This window comes from Aspergillus foveolatus, assembly GCF_047715535.1.
Source record: "Aspergillus foveolatus strain CBS 279.81 unplaced genomic scaffold BDW70scaffold_5, whole genome shotgun sequence".
NCBI classification, from domain to species: Eukaryota; Fungi; Ascomycota; class Eurotiomycetes; order Eurotiales; family Aspergillaceae; genus Aspergillus; species Aspergillus foveolatus.
The window spans coordinates 225,782-241,957 of record NW_027396069.1 but is presented as its reverse complement, the minus strand read 5'-3'; the positions used below and the strand labels follow the sequence as shown (position 1 = coordinate 241,957).

General features: G+C 52.4%; 7 protein-coding genes across 7 annotated transcripts; 4 read left to right on the top strand and 3 right to left on the bottom strand.

Moving 5' to 3' along the window:
- Positions 1-102: 102 nt before the first annotated feature.
- On the bottom strand, positions 103-2,215 carry BDW70DRAFT_128915 (glucose-6-phosphate isomerase). Its single transcript, XM_073735515.1, has 3 exons — positions 2,117-2,215; positions 1,472-2,034; positions 103-1,416 (listed from the first exon to the last, which is right to left on the bottom strand). The coding sequence occupies exons 2-3, from the start codon at positions 1,969-1,971 to the stop codon at positions 255-257; spliced, it is 1,662 nt and encodes a 553-aa protein (XP_073599632.1). The 5' UTR covers positions 1,972-2,034; positions 2,117-2,215; the 3' UTR covers positions 103-254.
- Positions 2,216-3,278: 1,063 nt separating this feature from the next.
- Positions 3,279-6,114, top strand: BDW70DRAFT_170143 (uncharacterized protein). The gene is made up of 5 exons (XM_073742859.1): positions 3,279-3,436; positions 3,502-3,564; positions 3,626-4,218; positions 4,267-5,787; positions 5,840-6,114. Exons 1-5 carry the CDS (start codon positions 3,418-3,420, stop codon positions 5,930-5,932), a joined length of 2,289 nt encoding a protein of 762 aa, XP_073599631.1. The 5' UTR covers positions 3,279-3,417; the 3' UTR covers positions 5,933-6,114.
- A 162-nt stretch (positions 6,115-6,276) lies between these two features.
- BDW70DRAFT_93671 (mandelate racemase/muconate lactonizing enzyme family protein) lies at positions 6,277-8,303 on the top strand. Its single transcript, XM_073745226.1, has 5 exons — positions 6,277-6,460; positions 6,516-6,589; positions 6,640-6,744; positions 6,798-7,403; positions 7,461-8,303. The coding sequence occupies exons 2-5, from the start codon at positions 6,545-6,547 to the stop codon at positions 8,058-8,060; spliced, it is 1,356 nt and encodes a 451-aa protein (XP_073599630.1). The 5' UTR covers positions 6,277-6,460; positions 6,516-6,544; the 3' UTR covers positions 8,061-8,303.
- tim21 lies at positions 7,840-9,446 on the bottom strand. Its single transcript, XM_073745225.1, has 4 exons — positions 8,818-9,446; positions 8,578-8,762; positions 8,367-8,521; positions 7,840-8,316 (listed from the first exon to the last, which is right to left on the bottom strand). Exons 1-4 carry the CDS (start codon positions 9,121-9,123, stop codon positions 8,234-8,236), a joined length of 729 nt encoding a protein of 242 aa, XP_073599629.1. The 5' UTR covers positions 9,124-9,446; the 3' UTR covers positions 7,840-8,233.
- Positions 9,447-9,622: 176 nt separating this feature from the next.
- BDW70DRAFT_128911 (ADP-ribosylation factor GTPase-activating protein) lies at positions 9,623-11,745 on the top strand. Its single transcript, XM_073735514.1, has 6 exons — positions 9,623-9,751; positions 9,817-9,952; positions 10,007-10,190; positions 10,251-10,975; positions 11,024-11,341; positions 11,393-11,745. Exons 1-6 carry the CDS (start codon positions 9,686-9,688, stop codon positions 11,419-11,421), a joined length of 1,458 nt encoding a protein of 485 aa, XP_073599628.1. The 5' UTR covers positions 9,623-9,685; the 3' UTR covers positions 11,422-11,745.
- Positions 11,746-11,782: 37 nt separating this feature from the next.
- Positions 11,783-13,272, bottom strand: BDW70DRAFT_156481 (folic acid synthesis protein; the record flags this gene model as incomplete). The annotated part of the gene is made up of 3 exons (XM_073740191.1): positions 11,783-12,764; positions 12,818-13,026; positions 13,078-13,272. 3 exons carry the CDS (start codon positions 13,270-13,272, stop codon positions 11,783-11,785), a joined length of 1,386 nt encoding a protein of 461 aa, XP_073599627.1.
- A 545-nt stretch (positions 13,273-13,817) lies between these two features.
- Positions 13,818-15,653, top strand: BDW70DRAFT_128906 (nitronate monooxygenase). Its single transcript, XM_073735513.1, has 4 exons — positions 13,818-14,053; positions 14,105-14,366; positions 14,432-14,933; positions 14,984-15,653. The coding sequence occupies exons 1-4, from the start codon at positions 14,041-14,043 to the stop codon at positions 15,272-15,274; spliced, it is 1,068 nt and encodes a 355-aa protein (XP_073599626.1). The 5' UTR covers positions 13,818-14,040; the 3' UTR covers positions 15,275-15,653.
- Positions 15,654-16,176: the final 523 nt, after the last annotated feature.

Below are 16,176 nucleotides of genomic sequence, written 5' to 3'. Positions count from 1 at the left end.
TCGGCGATTCTCCGCTCGCTCGAGGCCTTAGCGACCATGCAACGGGGGCCGCCTGGCCGCCACCAGTTCGTGCAAAAACAACGGAAATTTACTGGAAATGAATTCAATAAAATGTTTAATTGATCATACTATAGTATTATTAAACATTTGATTCTGAAGACCAAAGAAAAAACACCGTAGATGTACCACTCATGTTCTCGTCAATTATTCACAACTTTTCTGCTTTTCTCCCTAGGACCAAAATAAAAGGGGCCCTACGCAAGCTTCGCCTTCTTCTTGAAAGCGAGGAGCAGACCACTGGTGGAAGAGTCGTGACCACCGCCCTCCCCCTCGGTTTCCAGTTCCTTCTGAATCTTCTTCGCAAGGACCTTGCCGAGCTCGACACCCCACTGGTCGAAGGAGTTAATGTTCCAGATAGCTCCCTCTGTGAAGGTCAGGTGCTCATAGTAAGTGATGAGAGCGCCCAAGGCGGCGGGTGTAATCTTCTGGGCCAGAATGGAGGTCGTCGGGCGGTTACCAAGGAAGGTCTTGTGAGGCACCAGGTTGTCAGCAGCACCCTCGGCCTTGACCTGCTCAGGGGTCTTTCCGACCATCAGTGCCTCAGACTGGGCGAGGAAGTTCGAGGCCAGCATGCGCTGGTGCTTTCCACCCTCAACAGGGTTGTGCGACTCAGCGGCCATGATGAAGTCGGCGGGGATGAGCTTGGTGCCCTGGTGGAGCAGCTGGAAGAAGCTGTGCTGGGCGTTGGTAGCGGGCTCACCGAACAAGATAGGGCCAGTAGTGTACTTGACGTATTCGCCGGTGCGGGTGATGGCCTTTCCGTTGCTCTCCATGGAAAGTTGCTGGAGGTAGGCGGGGAAACGGTGCAGGTATTGGTCGAAAGGAGCAACGAGATGGGTTTGAGCTCCGAAGAAGTCACTGTACCAGACGCTCAAGAGACCGCCGAGGACGGGGATATTCTGCTCCAGAGGAGTCTCGCGGAAGTGCTTGTCCATGGCGTGTGCACCGGCAAGGAACTGGTGGAAGTTGTCGTAGCCAATGTAGAGGGCAACGGAGAGACCAATCGCACTCCAGACTGAGTAGCGACCACCAACCCATGATTCGAAACCAAACATGTTCTTGGTGTCAATGCCGAATTTGGCGACCTCCTCTGCGTTGGTAGAAAGAGCGACGAAGTGCTTGGCGATGTGGGCGTCATCCTTTGCATGCTCAAGGAACCATGCCTTCGCAGTGTTGGCGTTGGTAGTGGTCTCAGCGGTGGTGAAGGTCTTGGACGCGATCAAGAACAGTGTGGTCTCAGGATCTGAGTCCTTCAAAGCCTCGGCGATGTGTGTGCCGTCAATGTTGGAGACGAAGTGCAGCTTGAGATCAGGGTGGCCGTAGGGCTTCAGGGCTTCAGTAACCATGACAGGGCCGCTGATGCGCGCGTCAGAATATCATTGCTGCTGACTCGGATGACAGGAGAACTTACAGGTCAGAACCACCGATGCCAATGTTGATGATAGTGTTGATCTTCTTGCCAGTGTAACCCTTCCACTCGCCACTCCTCACTTGCTCGGAGAACTCCTTCATGTGGTCGAGGACGGAGTTGACATCCTCAACAACGCTCTTGCCATTGACCTGCATTGGCTGGTTGCTAACATTGCGCAGAGCAGCGTGGTAGACTGCACGGTTCTCAGTGAAGTTGATGGGCTCGCCAGCGAACATCTGGTCGCGGAGCTCCTCGACACCAGCTTGCTTGGCCAGCTTGACCAGAAGGGCGAGGGTCTCTTCAGTTAGGAAGTTCTTGGAGAAATCGAAGAGGATCTCGTTGTTGTCGACAGTATTCTGGAAGGTACGGCTGAACTTTTCGAAGCGCTGGGGGTCCTTTTCGAAGCACTCCTTGAGCACGATGTTGCGGCCCACGGAGCCATGGTGGTCCTGAAGCTCCTTCCAGGCAGGAAGCTCGACAGCTTGAGAGAAGGAAGGCATTGTGGCGTGTGGACGGTGAGGTATAGACTATGGAGGTATGGAGGGGTAGGGACTGTAGAATGCCTAAGAATTAGCGTCAGTGCGGGGCTGGCAACAGGGCTTGGAGCAGAAAGGTCGCAAGGACACGGTTCGGTTGGGTTCGTACCTGAGTATGATCTGAGAGTCGAGAAAGAAAGCGACAGAGATGTTTCGGAAATAGGTCGCAAATAAATAAGGGAAGGGGAATCGAAAACAGGACCTTGGCGATGACGCTTTGGGAAGCTCAAGCTGTGGATGGCGTAACCGGCCTGTTGAGGTCCGTGGAGGGGCGGTGGGGCGCCCTCTGCCTTCCAGATCTTCTGCGGCCTGCAATTATCCGGTGAATGCGATTAACTGCTTCCAGCTATTATTATCCTACGCCGATGCCAATAATAATAAACTGGTCAGCTGGACATCAGAAATTGACTGCAGCTCTAATCTGTGAATAGGTATACCGCTGATCAGGCGCGGGGAATGGCATCGTTTGTCAGACCTGCATTCTAGACTTCCATGATGAACATTACAACGTCGATATTCGGATAAGCATACTCAATGGCCTTTATTCAGTGAATCGCATTATCAATTCTACTATAGCACCGGAGACCCTAGCTCCTCGGAAATATACCTGCCCCCCGTTCTCTTTTACCGTGAATCGGCCATGACCGGCGTGCCATTGTCTCGCCCAACGAGCATTTCGCTTTCATCCGACTCACAGAGAAATCATTTCCATTTGCCGATAGATGCGTAGTTTGTCAAGTTACTTCGACTTGGTCAATGCTGACAAACAACAGAGTGATCACGACTGTTGCAGGCCGCAGGTCGGTTGATGCTGTAGACCTCAAAAGATCTAGCAACGAACCCCACGACTCAATCTAAACCCCATTTGCCCATAACCCCAGTTATTACTGATGGTCTTAGATGGGTTGCGAGGCCCATTGGACGACAAATGCCGAGTGAAGAGTAACCAACACGACGGGTTCTATTTAGAGTAAAACGGTTGCAAAATATACATTCGAGCCGCATCCACGATTCTTTGACCGGTCAGCCAGGGAGCCCCTGCCAATAAATTGGGCTGTCTCCCAGTTACCAATAATTGTAGATTAGTGAATAAATCTTTGAAACTCTGAACAGGTATTCAATCTTTCCAGCCTTGCGACAGTGGAAAATCAGCTTCAGCGATGCCAAGAACAGTGCACGGGCCACTTGGACTTTTCTCCAGCGCGAATCCGCCGAAAGAACGAATGCAGAGTTGCAGACACAAGACCATTCTCTCCCTCTCGTGGACCACCATTCGCTTCTTTGTGTGTCACTGGCCTGTGAGAGTGTTTCTGCTAAAACGTTAGCCCTTGAGGCGATAACTGGATTTCCTATTTGAGTTGTCCTTCCGTTGGTTTTTGTCGTGGTGTTAAGAGCTGCGCAGCCGTCGCAATGTATAATCCTTACCAACGTACGCTGCCGCACTCGTTATAGCAAGCTTCATATTTATCTGGATGATGCTAACTGGTTAAATAGCCCCCGGCATGTATGGCCGTCCGCCGGATTATGGTGTCTATCCTGGAGCACCTCCAGGTATGGGTAAGTTTGAACTCTCCTCTGTCTTTTGCTTCACGCGTCACAGATCTAACTTGATGTGTAGCACCTCCACCAGGATTGGCTGCTCCTGGCACTGCTCCCCCTGGATTACAGCAAGCCAATATGCAACAGCCTGGCCGACCGGCCGGATTCCCCCCGAACTTCCAACCGCCACCAAATATGCCCAACATCAATTTCTCCGCTCCGGTAATCCGACTCGGTACCTCGGGCCCATCGAAATCAGCTACTCCGGATGCTAGTAAAGAGCGCGGCGGAGATGCGGGTAGACGGGCGGGTCTGGGGGCTTCAAGCTTGGAGTCTCAGCGCCAGAACGTGCGGGATGCGATGATGCAGCTACAGCCCCCTACTAGAGATGAAATAGTTAGGACTATATTCGTCGGAGGGATCACAGAGGGCTTAGGCGGTGACGAGGGTGTTGAAAGAATTCTGCGGTCAGCGGGGAATCTAAGACGCTGGATCCGTGCCACGGATGCCGATGACAAGCCGTGCAAATTCGGCTTCGCAGAGTACGAGGACCCTGAGAGTCTAGGTACAGCTGTGGAAGTGCTAAAGGACGTGCAAGTCCCTGTGAAAAGGCAGACGCCGTCCGACTCAGAGGATAAAGAAGAACGTGAAGTGGAAAAGAGCACACTTTTGGTATGATCCGTCCTTAGGGTACAGGGCGAAGCTAATTATATATACTAGGTTGTTGTTGATGAGAGCTCGCTTACGTACCTGGAACAGTACGAAGCTTCCAGAGGCAGTCAAGATCCGGCCGAGCGCCAGTCTAAGCTGGATGCTGCAAAAAAGGCGCTGGAAGGTGTGCTACATGACCTTTTTCATCCTACATCGCCTACTCAGAGAGAGGATGCTTCCGCCGTTGATCGGGAAGGAGACACCTCAATGAAGGATGCCGAGGGCCAGGACGGTACGTCCGCTGAAGTTGTCACCATCCCAATTACTGTCGAGGATGAATTGTCCGATATCCCACCCGATATGCGAGAAACAGTTGCCAAAGAAATTGCCGCCTTCCGCGACCGAAGTAATCGCCGAGATATCGAACGTCTGAAGAGAGAGGAAGAAATTGAGTCTCTGGAAAGAGCTCGCAATTCTGGTGGCAGAGTCAATCGTCTCGCCTCCCCGCCTGCTTCAGCACCAAGTGGGCCTGCTGCCGGAGCAAATGGTGTTCCCCTGGGTGGGCGAGACCGCGGGATGCCCAATGCACCATCTGGACCAAAGGGATTCGGCGTTCAAGTTCCAAAGGACTACCAAAAGGGTGTTTCATTCGTTAACGGGGGCTCGGTGAACGGCGCTCCTACAGTTTACATTGATCGTGAAGATGAGGATACGGACGCCGACGATGAGGAACTTGAACGACGACGCCAGGCCAAGCGCGAAGCGGAACTCGAAAAGCAATTCCTTGATCAGGAGCGGCGCTGGCTTAACCGCGAGAGGAGTCGAACTGCCGCCTTGGAGCGTGAGAAGAAGCGAGATCAGGAGGAAGAGGACAGAGCTCAAGAAGTGCGCGATGAAGCAGACAAGCGGCTGAGTGAGTGGAACGACGATGTTGAGGCTAGCCGGAAATCTAGCGAGTACTACGCCGACCGGGGTGCTTGGTTGCGTAGTCGAGCAGCCTTCCGAGCGCGCGAGATCAGCATGGACGAGGCGGACCGTGCAGCAGAAGAGCGGGAACGGGCGCGATCTATCCAACAGCGAGAACAGGCTCGCGGTATGGCGGACGACTTCCTTGCGCGCCAGGCGGAAGAGCTGGAAACCAGGATGGAAGCCCCGCGGGAGCCACAGCGTTTCAAGCTTTCCCTTGGGGCTGCCGCCCAGAAGGCCCAGGCCGCCACCAGCCGCCGCACTGTTGCCGAAGTCGAAGGGTTATTGGAGGACGAAGAAGAGCCTCAAGCTACGGCCAGACGACCTCTTATTCCGATCAAATTCGACAGCGCAGCCGAAGCAGCCGGACTTACCGAGGAAGAGAGAGCCCAGGCCGCGCGACAACTTGCTGCAGAGATCCCCACGGACAAAGACGGACTATGGAAGTGGGAAATCAAGTGGGAGTTTGTGGACGAGTCTGTTGTCAGCGAGCAGCTCAAGCCATTCGTGGAGAAGAAGATCGTGGAGTATCTGGGTGTCCAGGAACAGATGCTGGTGGATGTAGTAGAAGAGCATGTTCGCAAGCGTGGAAATCCCCAGGAGCTTGTGGAACAGCTGGAAGAGGCAAGTTCATTCGATTCGGGCTCATTTCTTCAGCAACTAACTAAATCTCCAGGCACTCGACGAAGAAGCCGAAGTTCTAGTCCGGAAGCTGTGGCGGATGATCATTTTCTTTTCCGAAAGCGAGAAGAGAGGCCTCTCGGGATAATTGCGATGCGCTGGGTCTTGTCTATAGCGATACGTTGGTCGTGGAGTATGACTCTTCGAGCCCACCCCATGCTACTTGCAATCTTTTTATAAGTTCATGCAGCACATGAAGTTACAACTCCAGAAGCTGTCAGGGGATATACTCTGTACTTACGTAGTAGTTTATCGGAGAGGGTCCGATGGCTTGGAACCTCGCGGGATTATTTCTCAGTGCTGGAAATATTTCTTCCACCAATAAGATTATCGCCTTCCCCCCCCACGCTTGGATAATAACTGCCAGTAGTAATTTTCGATCGGCTCATTCTCCATTGACAGCGAGACTATCCCGTTTGTACAACCGGATTGCCTTGAGCGCTGAGGGGAGCCATGGTAATTGTTCCGCGGGGTTTTCTGCCCTTTAGCCTGATGGGGAGGGGTGGATTTACTTATATCATGCCTCTCCCTGTTCAACTCAAGTTGACCTTGAAAACAATTGTCATTGAATACTTCAGGACGGATCACTGTTTGACTGTCGTTGATTGCTCTTGATGTGAGTTTGATTGATGACCTTCAATGAAGATTGCATATTCTGACACTGCAGCCAGCCGAATTTCTATAGGATACAGATAGCACAATGGTTAAGATCACAGGTTTTATCACGCGAGACGTGAGATTTCCGGTAAGGCTCGACTCTTCCGATTATACGAACTGGTACTAAGCAGATACCAGACCTCCCTCGACAAGACAGGCTCCGATGCCATGAATGCCGCAGGCGACTACTCCTCAGCCTACTGCATCCTCTACACAGACTCCCCCTACTCCGGACATGGAATGGTACGGTGATTCATCCTAGAACCCATCCATATATCTGTCTGACATCTCCGCAGACATTCACTATTGGCCGCGGCAACGAAATCGTCTGCTCAGCCATCTCCCTCCTAGCCCCGCTGGTAGTCGGCAAAGACCTCGACGAGTTGACCTCAAACTGGGGCGCGACATGGCGCTACCTCGTCTCTGACAGCCAACTGCGCTGGATCGGACCCGAAAAGGGAGTTATTCATCTTGCGCTCGGTGCTGTCGTCAATGCCCTCTGGGATCTATGGGCCAAGGTCCTCAACAAGCCTGTTTGGAGGATCGTTGCTGATATGACCCCCGAAGAGTACGTGCGCTGCATTGACTTCCGGTATATCACTGATGCAATTACGCCGGAAGAGGCGATTGCGCTATTGAAGGAGGTGGAAGGGGGCAAGGCGGAGAGAATTAAGGAGGCGGAGCAAAGCAAGGCTGTCCCCGCCTATACGACTAGTGCGGGGTGGCTCGGGTATGGGGAGGAGAAGCTGAAGGCGCTGCTGAAGCAGAGCGTTGAGCAGGGGTATAAGCATTTCAAGCTGAAGGTGGGCGCGAACTTGGAGGATGATAGGAGGCGCTTGACGATTGCGAGGGAGGCCATTGGGTATGATAAGGGGAATATCCTGATGGTTGATGCAAACCAGGTCTGGCTACACTTCTCTTTCTTATTTAGAGTAAAAAGCTAACAGCGTATCCGACAGGTCTGGTCCGTCCCCGAAGCGATCGAATGGATGCAAAACCTCGCCGAGTTCAAGCCCTGGTTCATCGAGGAACCAACCTCCCCAGATGACATCCTCGGTCACGCAGCAATCAAGAAAGCACTGGAGAACACACCCCACGGCCCCATCGGCGTCGCCACAGGCGAGATGTGCCAAAACCGAGTTATCTTCAAGCAGCTTTTGCAGGCCGGCGCTCTGACGGTTCTGCAGGCGGACGCTTGCCGAGTTGGCGGCGTCAACGAGGTCCTCGCTATCCTGCTGCTTGCGAGGAAGTTCGGCGTGCCGATTGTGCCGCATTCCGGTGGCGTGGGCTTGCCCGAATACACGCAGCATCTGAGCACGATCGACTATGTTGTTGTTAGTGGAAAGAAGAGTGTGCTGGAGTATGTCGACCATCTGCATGAGCACTTCTTGCACCCGTCCAGTGTGAAGGACGGGTATTATGTCACGCCGTTGGAGCCGGGCTATAGCGTTGAGATGAAGCCGGAGAGTATGGATCGGTTCTCGTTCCCTGGAGAGGAAGGGGTGAGTTGGTGGAAGTCCGAGGAGGCGAAGGTTATCCTGGAAGGACCTAGGATATAGACTGTGTTGGAATAATCTGACATTTTGACGAGTTAAGGCTGGCTCTTCGTACAACTTTATAGGGAACTGTTTCATCGGGATATCATCTTAGACCCATAGGTCAGAATAATACGAAGTCTCAAACCAGCCATATAATACAAGGGGCATAACGCCCTGATGATAACGCCATATGCCTACCGCCACCGGATGCCGAAAATCTTCACCTCGCCGCCGACTTTAGGATCATGGCGCTCTTCAAGGACGACGCGGGAATAGCCTGCGGCTGCGTCAGCACACCTTTAGTTCCACTCGAAAGAGATGACAGACCTTTGACTTCCAATGCAAGAAGCCGATATTCCCACTCACTCGCATCCGTCGGCTTCACCATATGTACGAATACAGTCCCCGAGTTTCGTGGTCCCGCAACATGAAAGTTCATTCTCATGTGCTCGCGACCTTGGTGATCCTTCTCGATAGTTGTGCTGCCGGCAATTAGCTTCGCAACTAATGTAGCGACTAAAGCGTGGCATGTCCATACGCAATAGGCCTATTCCTTGCCCACCGACTCCATGTATTCTCTCCATACGCCTGAATTTCCCTTCTATCACCTAGGAGGTTCGTACACCGCGCATCGTTCTTGATCCGCTCTACAGCCTTCTCAAATTGCCATGTTTTGCTATTCGGCGAGAAGACCTCAGTGTATAGTAGATAGAAGACGCCGCCCTATCGCATAAAATATCAGCGCCAATTCCTCATATCGACTCGCGATCATATTTACCGTAAGAGCAGCACCGGCTAATACCACCACGAAGTTGAACGACTGCTGTGTCGCCCGCGCAACCTTCTCGCGACCGCTCAGCTCGCTCCATGTATACCGGCCGTCATCTGACAGTACGGTGACGTTTCTTCGTCGCGGTGCGGATGCGGAGCCTCGGCCGAGGTCGCTGTGTGTGGCGTAGGTGCTTTGGGATGTGCGGGGAATCAAAGGCTGAGAGAGTACGAGACTCGGACGGAGAAGGGGCGAGGGGCGGAGGTGAGCGAGGCTCATTTTCGGCTTTTGGACGTAGAATTGTAGGGATGCCATCGCAGGTAGTGTTCGAGCGTGGCCGTAGAGGTAGCTGCGGTTGCCCGCTTCACGGTTGATGGAGTGGTTAGTCGCGCTGTTTCAGCAGTATGTTTCGAATGGCGGTATGTCAAGTACTAAGCGTATCATTGCCCTGTATCCTAAAAATTGGATTTGATCTGTTGCTGGATTCTTTCATCGGGACCTGGATGTGGGGATGAGGAGGTGGATCACGTGCTATTGGGATGAATATGTTTTTGCAATACGACATGTATGGACCCCAAGGGACGATGTAGAGCAATTGAGTGGGATCTCCGTCTGTATCAATGGCTGAGTAGCAGTGAGAATCTCTCTCAAAGTACTCGTAGTATACTGTAGTTTTTAGCCTGTAGACCTGGAATTCATTGTGTACTGCAGTGGCGGTAAATTGCAAATACGGTTAGGCGCCAGACCCTTTCCGACCACGTTCGCCCTCCCGACTTGGCTGCTGGGGATCCCTTCAAGTCTTCCTCCCACTCTCCACCAACTCCAACCCTTCTCATTCCTGTCGTATTTCGACTTGCTGCCTTTGATTACCGCTGCAATGAGTGCCACCAAGGCGGAGTCCCAAAAGATCTTTGAAAAACTCAAGACAAAACCCGCAAACAAGGTGACTGAGCCCCTCCATATACCGCAATCTCGTAGACTGACCCCGTGTTCGTGGAAATTACCCAGATATGTTTTGACTGCGGCTCAAAGAACCCTACATGGTCATCCGTGCCATTCGGAATCTACCTGTGCCTCGACTGCTCAGCGAACCACCGCAACCTAGGTGTTCATATCTCCTTTGTTCGATCCACAAACCTCGACCGTACGCCCCGACTGTCCTTGAGGTGATTTGTTTCTGACTAACCTTGCCTATTAGAATGGCAATGGGAACAATTACGTATTATGAAAGTTGGCGGAAATGAGTCTGCCACGAAATATTTCCAGTCTAACGGAGGGTCCGCCGCTCTCGCAAGCAAAGACGTCAAGGTCAAATACACTTCCAACGCCGCTGTGAAGTACAAGGAAGAGTTGAAGAGACGCGCTGCTTTGGACGCACAAGAGTTGGTTCTCGCCTGAACCGTCGATTTGTTCCGCAAGATGCTGACCATCTGCACTGCTAGATACCCCGAGGAGGTTGTGATCACAGATGTTCCCGCTGGTGCAACGTCAAATGGTTCCAGCACACCTGCCGGTGACGACGATGATTTCTTCTCATCCTGGGACAAGCCTTCCATAAAGCGGCCGAGCAACCCCCCGTCCCGCACTGGCACTCCTCCAGTCGTCAGCCGTACATCCTCTCCCTTCTTGAACGCAGGCGCAAACACCACGCGGTCAAAGTCACCTCTTTCATCCGATAAGGAATCTGCAACCGCCTCCCCTGCGCCGACGGCGATCAGGGCTAGCGCTGCTGCTCGGAAAACTTCTGGAACAACTACCGCGAAGAAGGGCAGTGTTCTTGGTACCAAGAAGGCGCCGAAGCTTGGTGCGAAGAAGATCGGTGGCGCGGATCTGATTGACTTTGAGGAGGCGGAGAGAAAGGCTAAGGAGGAAGCGGAACGTATTGAGAAATTGGGCTACGATCCCGAAGCTGAAGAGGCAGAGGCCAAGGCGAAGACTTCCGGCACGGGAGCTACTGCTATCGCTTCACCGACCCCGCTCAGCCCTAATAAGGTCGGGTTTGGTGCCACTAAGACCTCTCATGAGCGGAACTCGAGCGATGTGGAGCGTCTTGGAATGGGTATCGGAAGGCTTGGCTTCGGCCAAACCGTTGGCTCGAAGCCTACTGCTCCCGCGCCGAAGAAACTCGGCTTTGGTGCCGTTGGTGCTGCGCGGTCCGCTGAAGATGGTACGCCCCATTATCTCTAGCATCTGCGCATAGCTAATATTTCTACAGAGGAAGAACTTCAGCGAACAAAGAGCAAGTTTGGTGCTCAAAAGGGTATCTCATCGGACGAGTTTTTCGGTCGTGATAGATTCGACCCAGTAGCGCAGTCAGAGGCCAAGGAGCGCCTCCGCCAATTCGACGGTGCCCAGGCTATTTCTAGCAACTCGTACTTTGGCCGACCTGAAGATGACTATCCCCCAGTAGATGACACCTACGGCGATCTCGAGACTGCAGCCAAAGATTTTGTCCGACGATTCGGTATCACTGCAGGAGACGACCTGGAGAACTTGACGCAGCTCGTGGGTGATGGTGCGAGCAAGCTGCAAGGTGCGTCGTGCGCGACAAGTTCTTTTCTGACTTCTACTGACGAATACTCAGGTGCTATACGCAGCTATCTCAACAGCTAAACGAGTGCTAGAGTTTCTATTCCACAATGATATCCTCAGCTTACGAACACGTTAGTTAGCCAGCCGGTTTCTTTCCGCAATGTCGTTATTTGACCCTTCACTCGATACTTAGTTTGTTACGGCGTACAGAACAATAGTTCGACTTCATTTGTCTGATGCAGAACTAACATGTAGTCTCCCATGTCCTACAGATCCGTTGTTCCTACCCGCAAACTAACACCAAACACTTGATACAACTGATTCACCTTCTACCTTCAGTCAGGTTCTTGTACATCTGTTGAAAGATAAAGCTTAGTTCTTATTTTCTCTAAAAATCTATTGAATGTAGTTTATACACCCTTCTCCTTCATAATCTCATCAATTACTGAACTCCCCTATATATTGCATCCGCAACCCTCGCGACCTGCCACATCTCTTTAACGTCATGGACCCTTACAATGTCCGCACCCCCGGCCACACTGGCCGTAACTGTCGCCGCTGTGCCCCAACCGCGCTCACTCGCCTTCTCCACTCCCGTCAACCTCCCAATGAACCTCTTGCGACTCGGCCCCATCAGCCAAGGAAAGTACTCCAGCCCCTGTGTTTGCCGGAGCGCCGCAAAATCCTTCAGAATAGTAAGATCCTCAGCCTGGTTTTTCGCGAACCCTAGCCCGGGATCGAGTATGATTCGCCACCGCCTGATACCCGTTGCTTCAGCGGCTGCCACGCGCGCGAGAAGTTCCGTGCCCACGTCGGATATTACGCCGTTGGGGTACGAGGTTAGTTTAGTCATTGTGGAAGGCGAGCCTCGCATGTGCATTAGGATAATGGATTTGCCGGACCGTGCGACAGTGGGAAGCATTTCGGGGTCTAGGAGACCAGCGGAGACGTCATTGATGATGTCTGCTCCGGCGGCGAGGGCTTCGGCTGCGACGCGGGCGCGGTATGTGTCGACGCTGATAGCTATATTCTTTGCTTCGGGTATGGACGTGCGGATATGCCGAATGGCTGGAATAATGCGGCGGAGTTCTTCGTCTACCCCGACGGGTGTTGAACCGGGCCGTGTGCTCTCGCCGCCGATATCGATGATTGTGGCGCCAGATTGGATAAAGGAGCGGACTGTGGAGGTTATGGCTTCAGGGTCCGCAAGATGTTTGCCCCCGTCAGAGAAAGAATCCGGAGTTAGGTTTAGGATGGCCATTACGTGCGTGCGCCGGGAGGGGTCCGTGGCGCGGAGCGGTGGAAAGGATGGGGATATGTAGGTTGTCGCGACGGGGGTGGGGGAGGGTGGGGGGAGGGAAGCCAGGTGGGAAAGGTAGGTTGTTTTGTGGCCTTTGAAGGGGGGGACTTCGTTGGGGATTAGTCTGGCGCCTGTTAGATTACTACTTGCTTGAGGTAGGGTTGGATGAGTGCTCACTGGCTCAGAGGTCGGAGGACAAAGTCTCGCTCTAGCATAAGCTTGTGCGGGATGTTGAGACGGTCGTGAGTGAAGACTTGTTGGCCATAGAGAAGGATATCTAGGTCGATTGACCGGGGCCCTTTGTCGATTAATTTCTTCCGTCCGAGACCGATCTCGATGGACTGCAGCTTGTCTAGCAGTTCTAGAGGTTCTAATGTTGTTTCAACCTGGAAACCAGTCAGATACACGAACAAAGGTATCGTGGGATATGATCGCACCTCACAAACGCCATTCATGAAAGGTTCCTGGTCGAGATAGTACATCGGGGCGGTCTCAAACAAGGAACTGGTTCGTTGGACTTTGATACCGGCTCTGTCCATTTCCAGACATGCTTTCTCAATCATCTCGACTCGCTCGCCAACATTACTGCCCAGCGCAATGAATGCTCTGTGTGACGGCTTGAGAGCGTCCATTGTGGCGTTTAATAAAACCGGTCGGCCACTGGAAAACTGCCGCGCAGTTTGGAAAGTGTTCACCGGTTCATTGCGCGTAGCAATTTTGAACAACGGGCGCCGAGTGGTTGTTCGTAAGCACACTGGTGAGATCAGCTTACGCTCAGAATTCCAGTGGGACAGAACAGCTCAATGCGCGGAAAGCCATTTCATACCGCAGCACAAATCCCTACCCAAGGTTAGACTGATATCTGAAATGCAATGGTTGGGAATTCACCTCTCCTGCAAGGTCCCGTATGACTTCGTACTTGAGAACCCCGGTATGCAGGCTCTAGGTGAGCGCTGTAAGCGGAGAGCTGATCTCAAGTAGACATCAACAGGATGCGGTCGCCCCACTGACAGAGTCCTCATCTTTTGTAACAGTATCATTCATAAACTGTAGCAGCCGCTGGAATACGTCATGCTATCGAAAAAGTCACTGAGTGCACGTGAAAATTAAAGCCTTAGGCACAAAGGCATCAAATATCAGCCCACGCCCCCGCTCGATCAGGTGACAAGCTACCCCATATTCCACGTTCATAGTTCAGCCTCGGCCTCGGTAGTTTTGACATTGGCGTCTCCGACGTGAGTATCCGCCTCGGTTGACTGCTCGCACCCTTGCTTCTATATCTGTTCTTTTCATTTCTCGCTCCGCCTAGTTTTTCTCCTCTCACTTCCCTCTTCCTACTGAACTACTGTCCTTTCACCCCTATATCCAAAGCCTTGTTGCTTCTCTGTTTTTCCGTAACCATGGCCTCTCCTCGTAGGTTCTTTTCACATTGACGGTGTGGCTACCTCAGCTGACTCCTTCCAGAGAAGATCAAGACTACGCTCACCGATCTGCTCCATATCAACCACCCCGTCCTGCTGGCAGGAATGAACGTGGCTGCTGGGCCTAAGCTGGCTGCGGCAGTCACCAACGCTGGCGGTCTCGGTGTCATCGGCGGTGTCGGATACACTCCTGACATGCTCCGTGAGCAAGTTGCCGAGCTCAAGAGCTATCTGAAGGACAAGAACGCTCCTTTCGGTGTTGATCTGCTGCTTCCTCAAGTTGGTGGTAGCGCGCGCAAGACGAAGTACGTTTTTCTTTCGTTCTTACTGTTGGGAAGCATTATCGTTGCATGTCTGCTAACCGTTAAAGTTATGACTACACAAAGGGCAAGCTTAACGAACTCGTCGACATCATCATTGAGAGCGGTGCTAAGCTCTTCGTCTCTGCCGTCGGTGTTCCTCCCAAGGCCGTTGTCGATAAACTTCACAAAAATGGAGTTCTCTACATGAACATGATTGGCCACCCCAAGCACGTGCAGAAAGCTATCGATATCGGTGCGGATATCATTTGCGCCCAGGGTGGTGAAGGTGGTGGTCACACTGGTGATGTTCCTACAACAGTTCTTATCCCCACCGTGGCCAAACTCTGCGAGGGCAAGATCAGCTCTTTCACTGGCAAGCCTGTGCAGGTTGTTGCTGCCGGTGGCCTGTTCAACGGCAACTCCCTTGCCGCTGCTCTGATGCTTGGAGCTTCCGGTGTCTGGGTCGGTACCCGGTTCATTCTTTCCGAGGAGGCGGGTGCTCCCAAAGCTCACCAGGAAGCTGTCCGCACAGCTGGTTTTGAGGACAACATCCGCACGATAATCTTCACTGTATGTTCCCTGTGACCGGGAACTCAAATATAATCAGCTAACAGTTCTAGGGCCGTCCCCTGCGTGTACGCAAGAACGACTATATCCTCAACTGGGAGAACAACCGCCAGGCAGAGATTAAAGAGCTTACATCTAAGGGTATAATCCCGGTCGAGCACGATATGGAGAACCTTCCCGACGACGTTGATGACGAGTACCTTGAGAACGCCCGCCCGTACCTGATGGGTAAAGTCGCCGCTGTGGTGAACGAGAAGAAGCCCGCCAAGGCAATTGTCGATGAGCTTGTCGACGACGCGGCGGCGCTCCTGGCCAAGGGCAACAAGCTGCTTGCCAAGCTGTAAATATTGTTTTCTTTGATATATACTCGGGCGGCACATATACCCGCTATGCATATGACTCCCGGTGTTATGATCAGTTATAGCATATGATCTCTCAATATTCTTTCTGTCTACATTCTACACTTAGCAAGATGACCATATAGCTAGGGAATTGCACTTGTCTTGGCAAGGCTTTGCGCAACAATTCTGTACTACATAGAGACGGATCTTGCCTTTATTGTATCCGGTCACGTTGAGTTGTTTTAACTACATGCATTGGGACTGACTCCTAAAACCATCCGTCAAGCTAGCAGAAATTTTTGTGGAAAGTGAGATGTAAGTCAGGTGTGGCTTGCGCCTGCTGCAATGGCCTTTATGAAACGAAGTGCAGCGGCTGATCTCAGCCATTGACCAGATGAAGAGTTGACGAGACATACCACAACTTCTAACTTTCTACCGTTAAGACATTCATGAAAAAGGATGCAGTCGTCAGATATGCTATATTAGCTCTTTTCGAGCCTCCAAAATCGCTAATGGATAAGTGTTTCTATGCCTTGCGAGGTTATATCCAATAGGGTATCAGGTGTGCCTCAGTGCCTCAGGTAAGGTTCTGCGCTAGGCCGCATTAGTCGACACCACTTGGACCAATCCTACACACTCTGCTCTGTCAACTGCGCCAGATTACCAAGACCGCGGGGATCTGGGGTGGGCTACAAGGATAGTCTGATCTGCTTCGAGTATTGCGGAGGAGCCTGCCAAGTGGAATGGGGAACTGGCCCTTTCAACTGGAAACTTGGGGACGAAGATCGTCATCCTAACTCAACTCCGGCAGGATAGCCGATGCCTGGATATCAGACCGGAAGCGCTCCCGATCGCTGTTATCAACGAGCAGGCATGGCAGATACGAGCCAAAGATTGGCTACTGC

Coding starts and splice junctions, on each gene's coding strand:
- BDW70DRAFT_128906 (XM_073735513.1), top strand. Junction 14,367..14,431: donor GGTAGCGCGCGCAAGACGAA/GTACGTTTTTCT, acceptor TAACCGTTAAAG/TTATGACTACACAAAGGGCA. Junction 14,934..14,983: donor TCCGCACGATAATCTTCACT/GTATGTTCCCTG, acceptor TAACAGTTCTAG/GGCCGTCCCCTGCGTGTACG.
- BDW70DRAFT_128915 (XM_073735515.1), bottom strand. CDS start 1,971: ATGCCTTCCTTCTCTCAAGCTGTCGAGCTTCCTGCCTGGAAGGAGCTT. Junction 1,417..1,471: donor GGCATCGGTGGTTCTGACCT/GTAAGTTCTCCT, acceptor CGCGCGCATCAG/CGGCCCTGTCATGGTTACTG.
- BDW70DRAFT_170143 (XM_073742859.1), top strand. Junction 3,565..3,625: donor TGGAGCACCTCCAGGTATGG/GTAAGTTTGAAC, acceptor CTTGATGTGTAG/CACCTCCACCAGGATTGGCT. Junction 4,219..4,266: donor TGGAAAAGAGCACACTTTTG/GTATGATCCGTC, acceptor TATATATACTAG/GTTGTTGTTGATGAGAGCTC.
- tim21 (XM_073745225.1), bottom strand. CDS start 9,123: ATGGCATCCCTACAATTCTACGTCCAAAAGCCGAAAATGAGCCTCGCT. Junction 8,522..8,577: donor GCAAGGAATAGGCCTATTGC/GTATGGACATGC, acceptor AATTGCCGGCAG/CACAACTATCGAGAAGGATC. Junction 8,317..8,366: donor TCTTGCATTGGAAGTCAAAG/GTCTGTCATCTC, acceptor ACGCAGCCGCAG/GCTATTCCCGCGTCGTCCTT.
- BDW70DRAFT_128911 (XM_073735514.1), top strand. CDS start 9,686: ATGAGTGCCACCAAGGCGGAGTCCCAAAAGATCTTTGAAAAACTCAAG. Junction 10,976..11,023: donor TGCGCGGTCCGCTGAAGATG/GTACGCCCCATT, acceptor ATATTTCTACAG/AGGAAGAACTTCAGCGAACA. Junction 11,342..11,392: donor TGGTGCGAGCAAGCTGCAAG/GTGCGTCGTGCG, acceptor ACGAATACTCAG/GTGCTATACGCAGCTATCTC.
- BDW70DRAFT_93671 (XM_073745226.1), top strand. CDS start 6,545: ATGGTTAAGATCACAGGTTTTATCACGCGAGACGTGAGATTTCCG. Junction 6,590..6,639: donor CGCGAGACGTGAGATTTCCG/GTAAGGCTCGAC, acceptor AGCAGATACCAG/ACCTCCCTCGACAAGACAGG. Junction 7,404..7,460: donor TGATGGTTGATGCAAACCAG/GTCTGGCTACAC, acceptor CGTATCCGACAG/GTCTGGTCCGTCCCCGAAGC.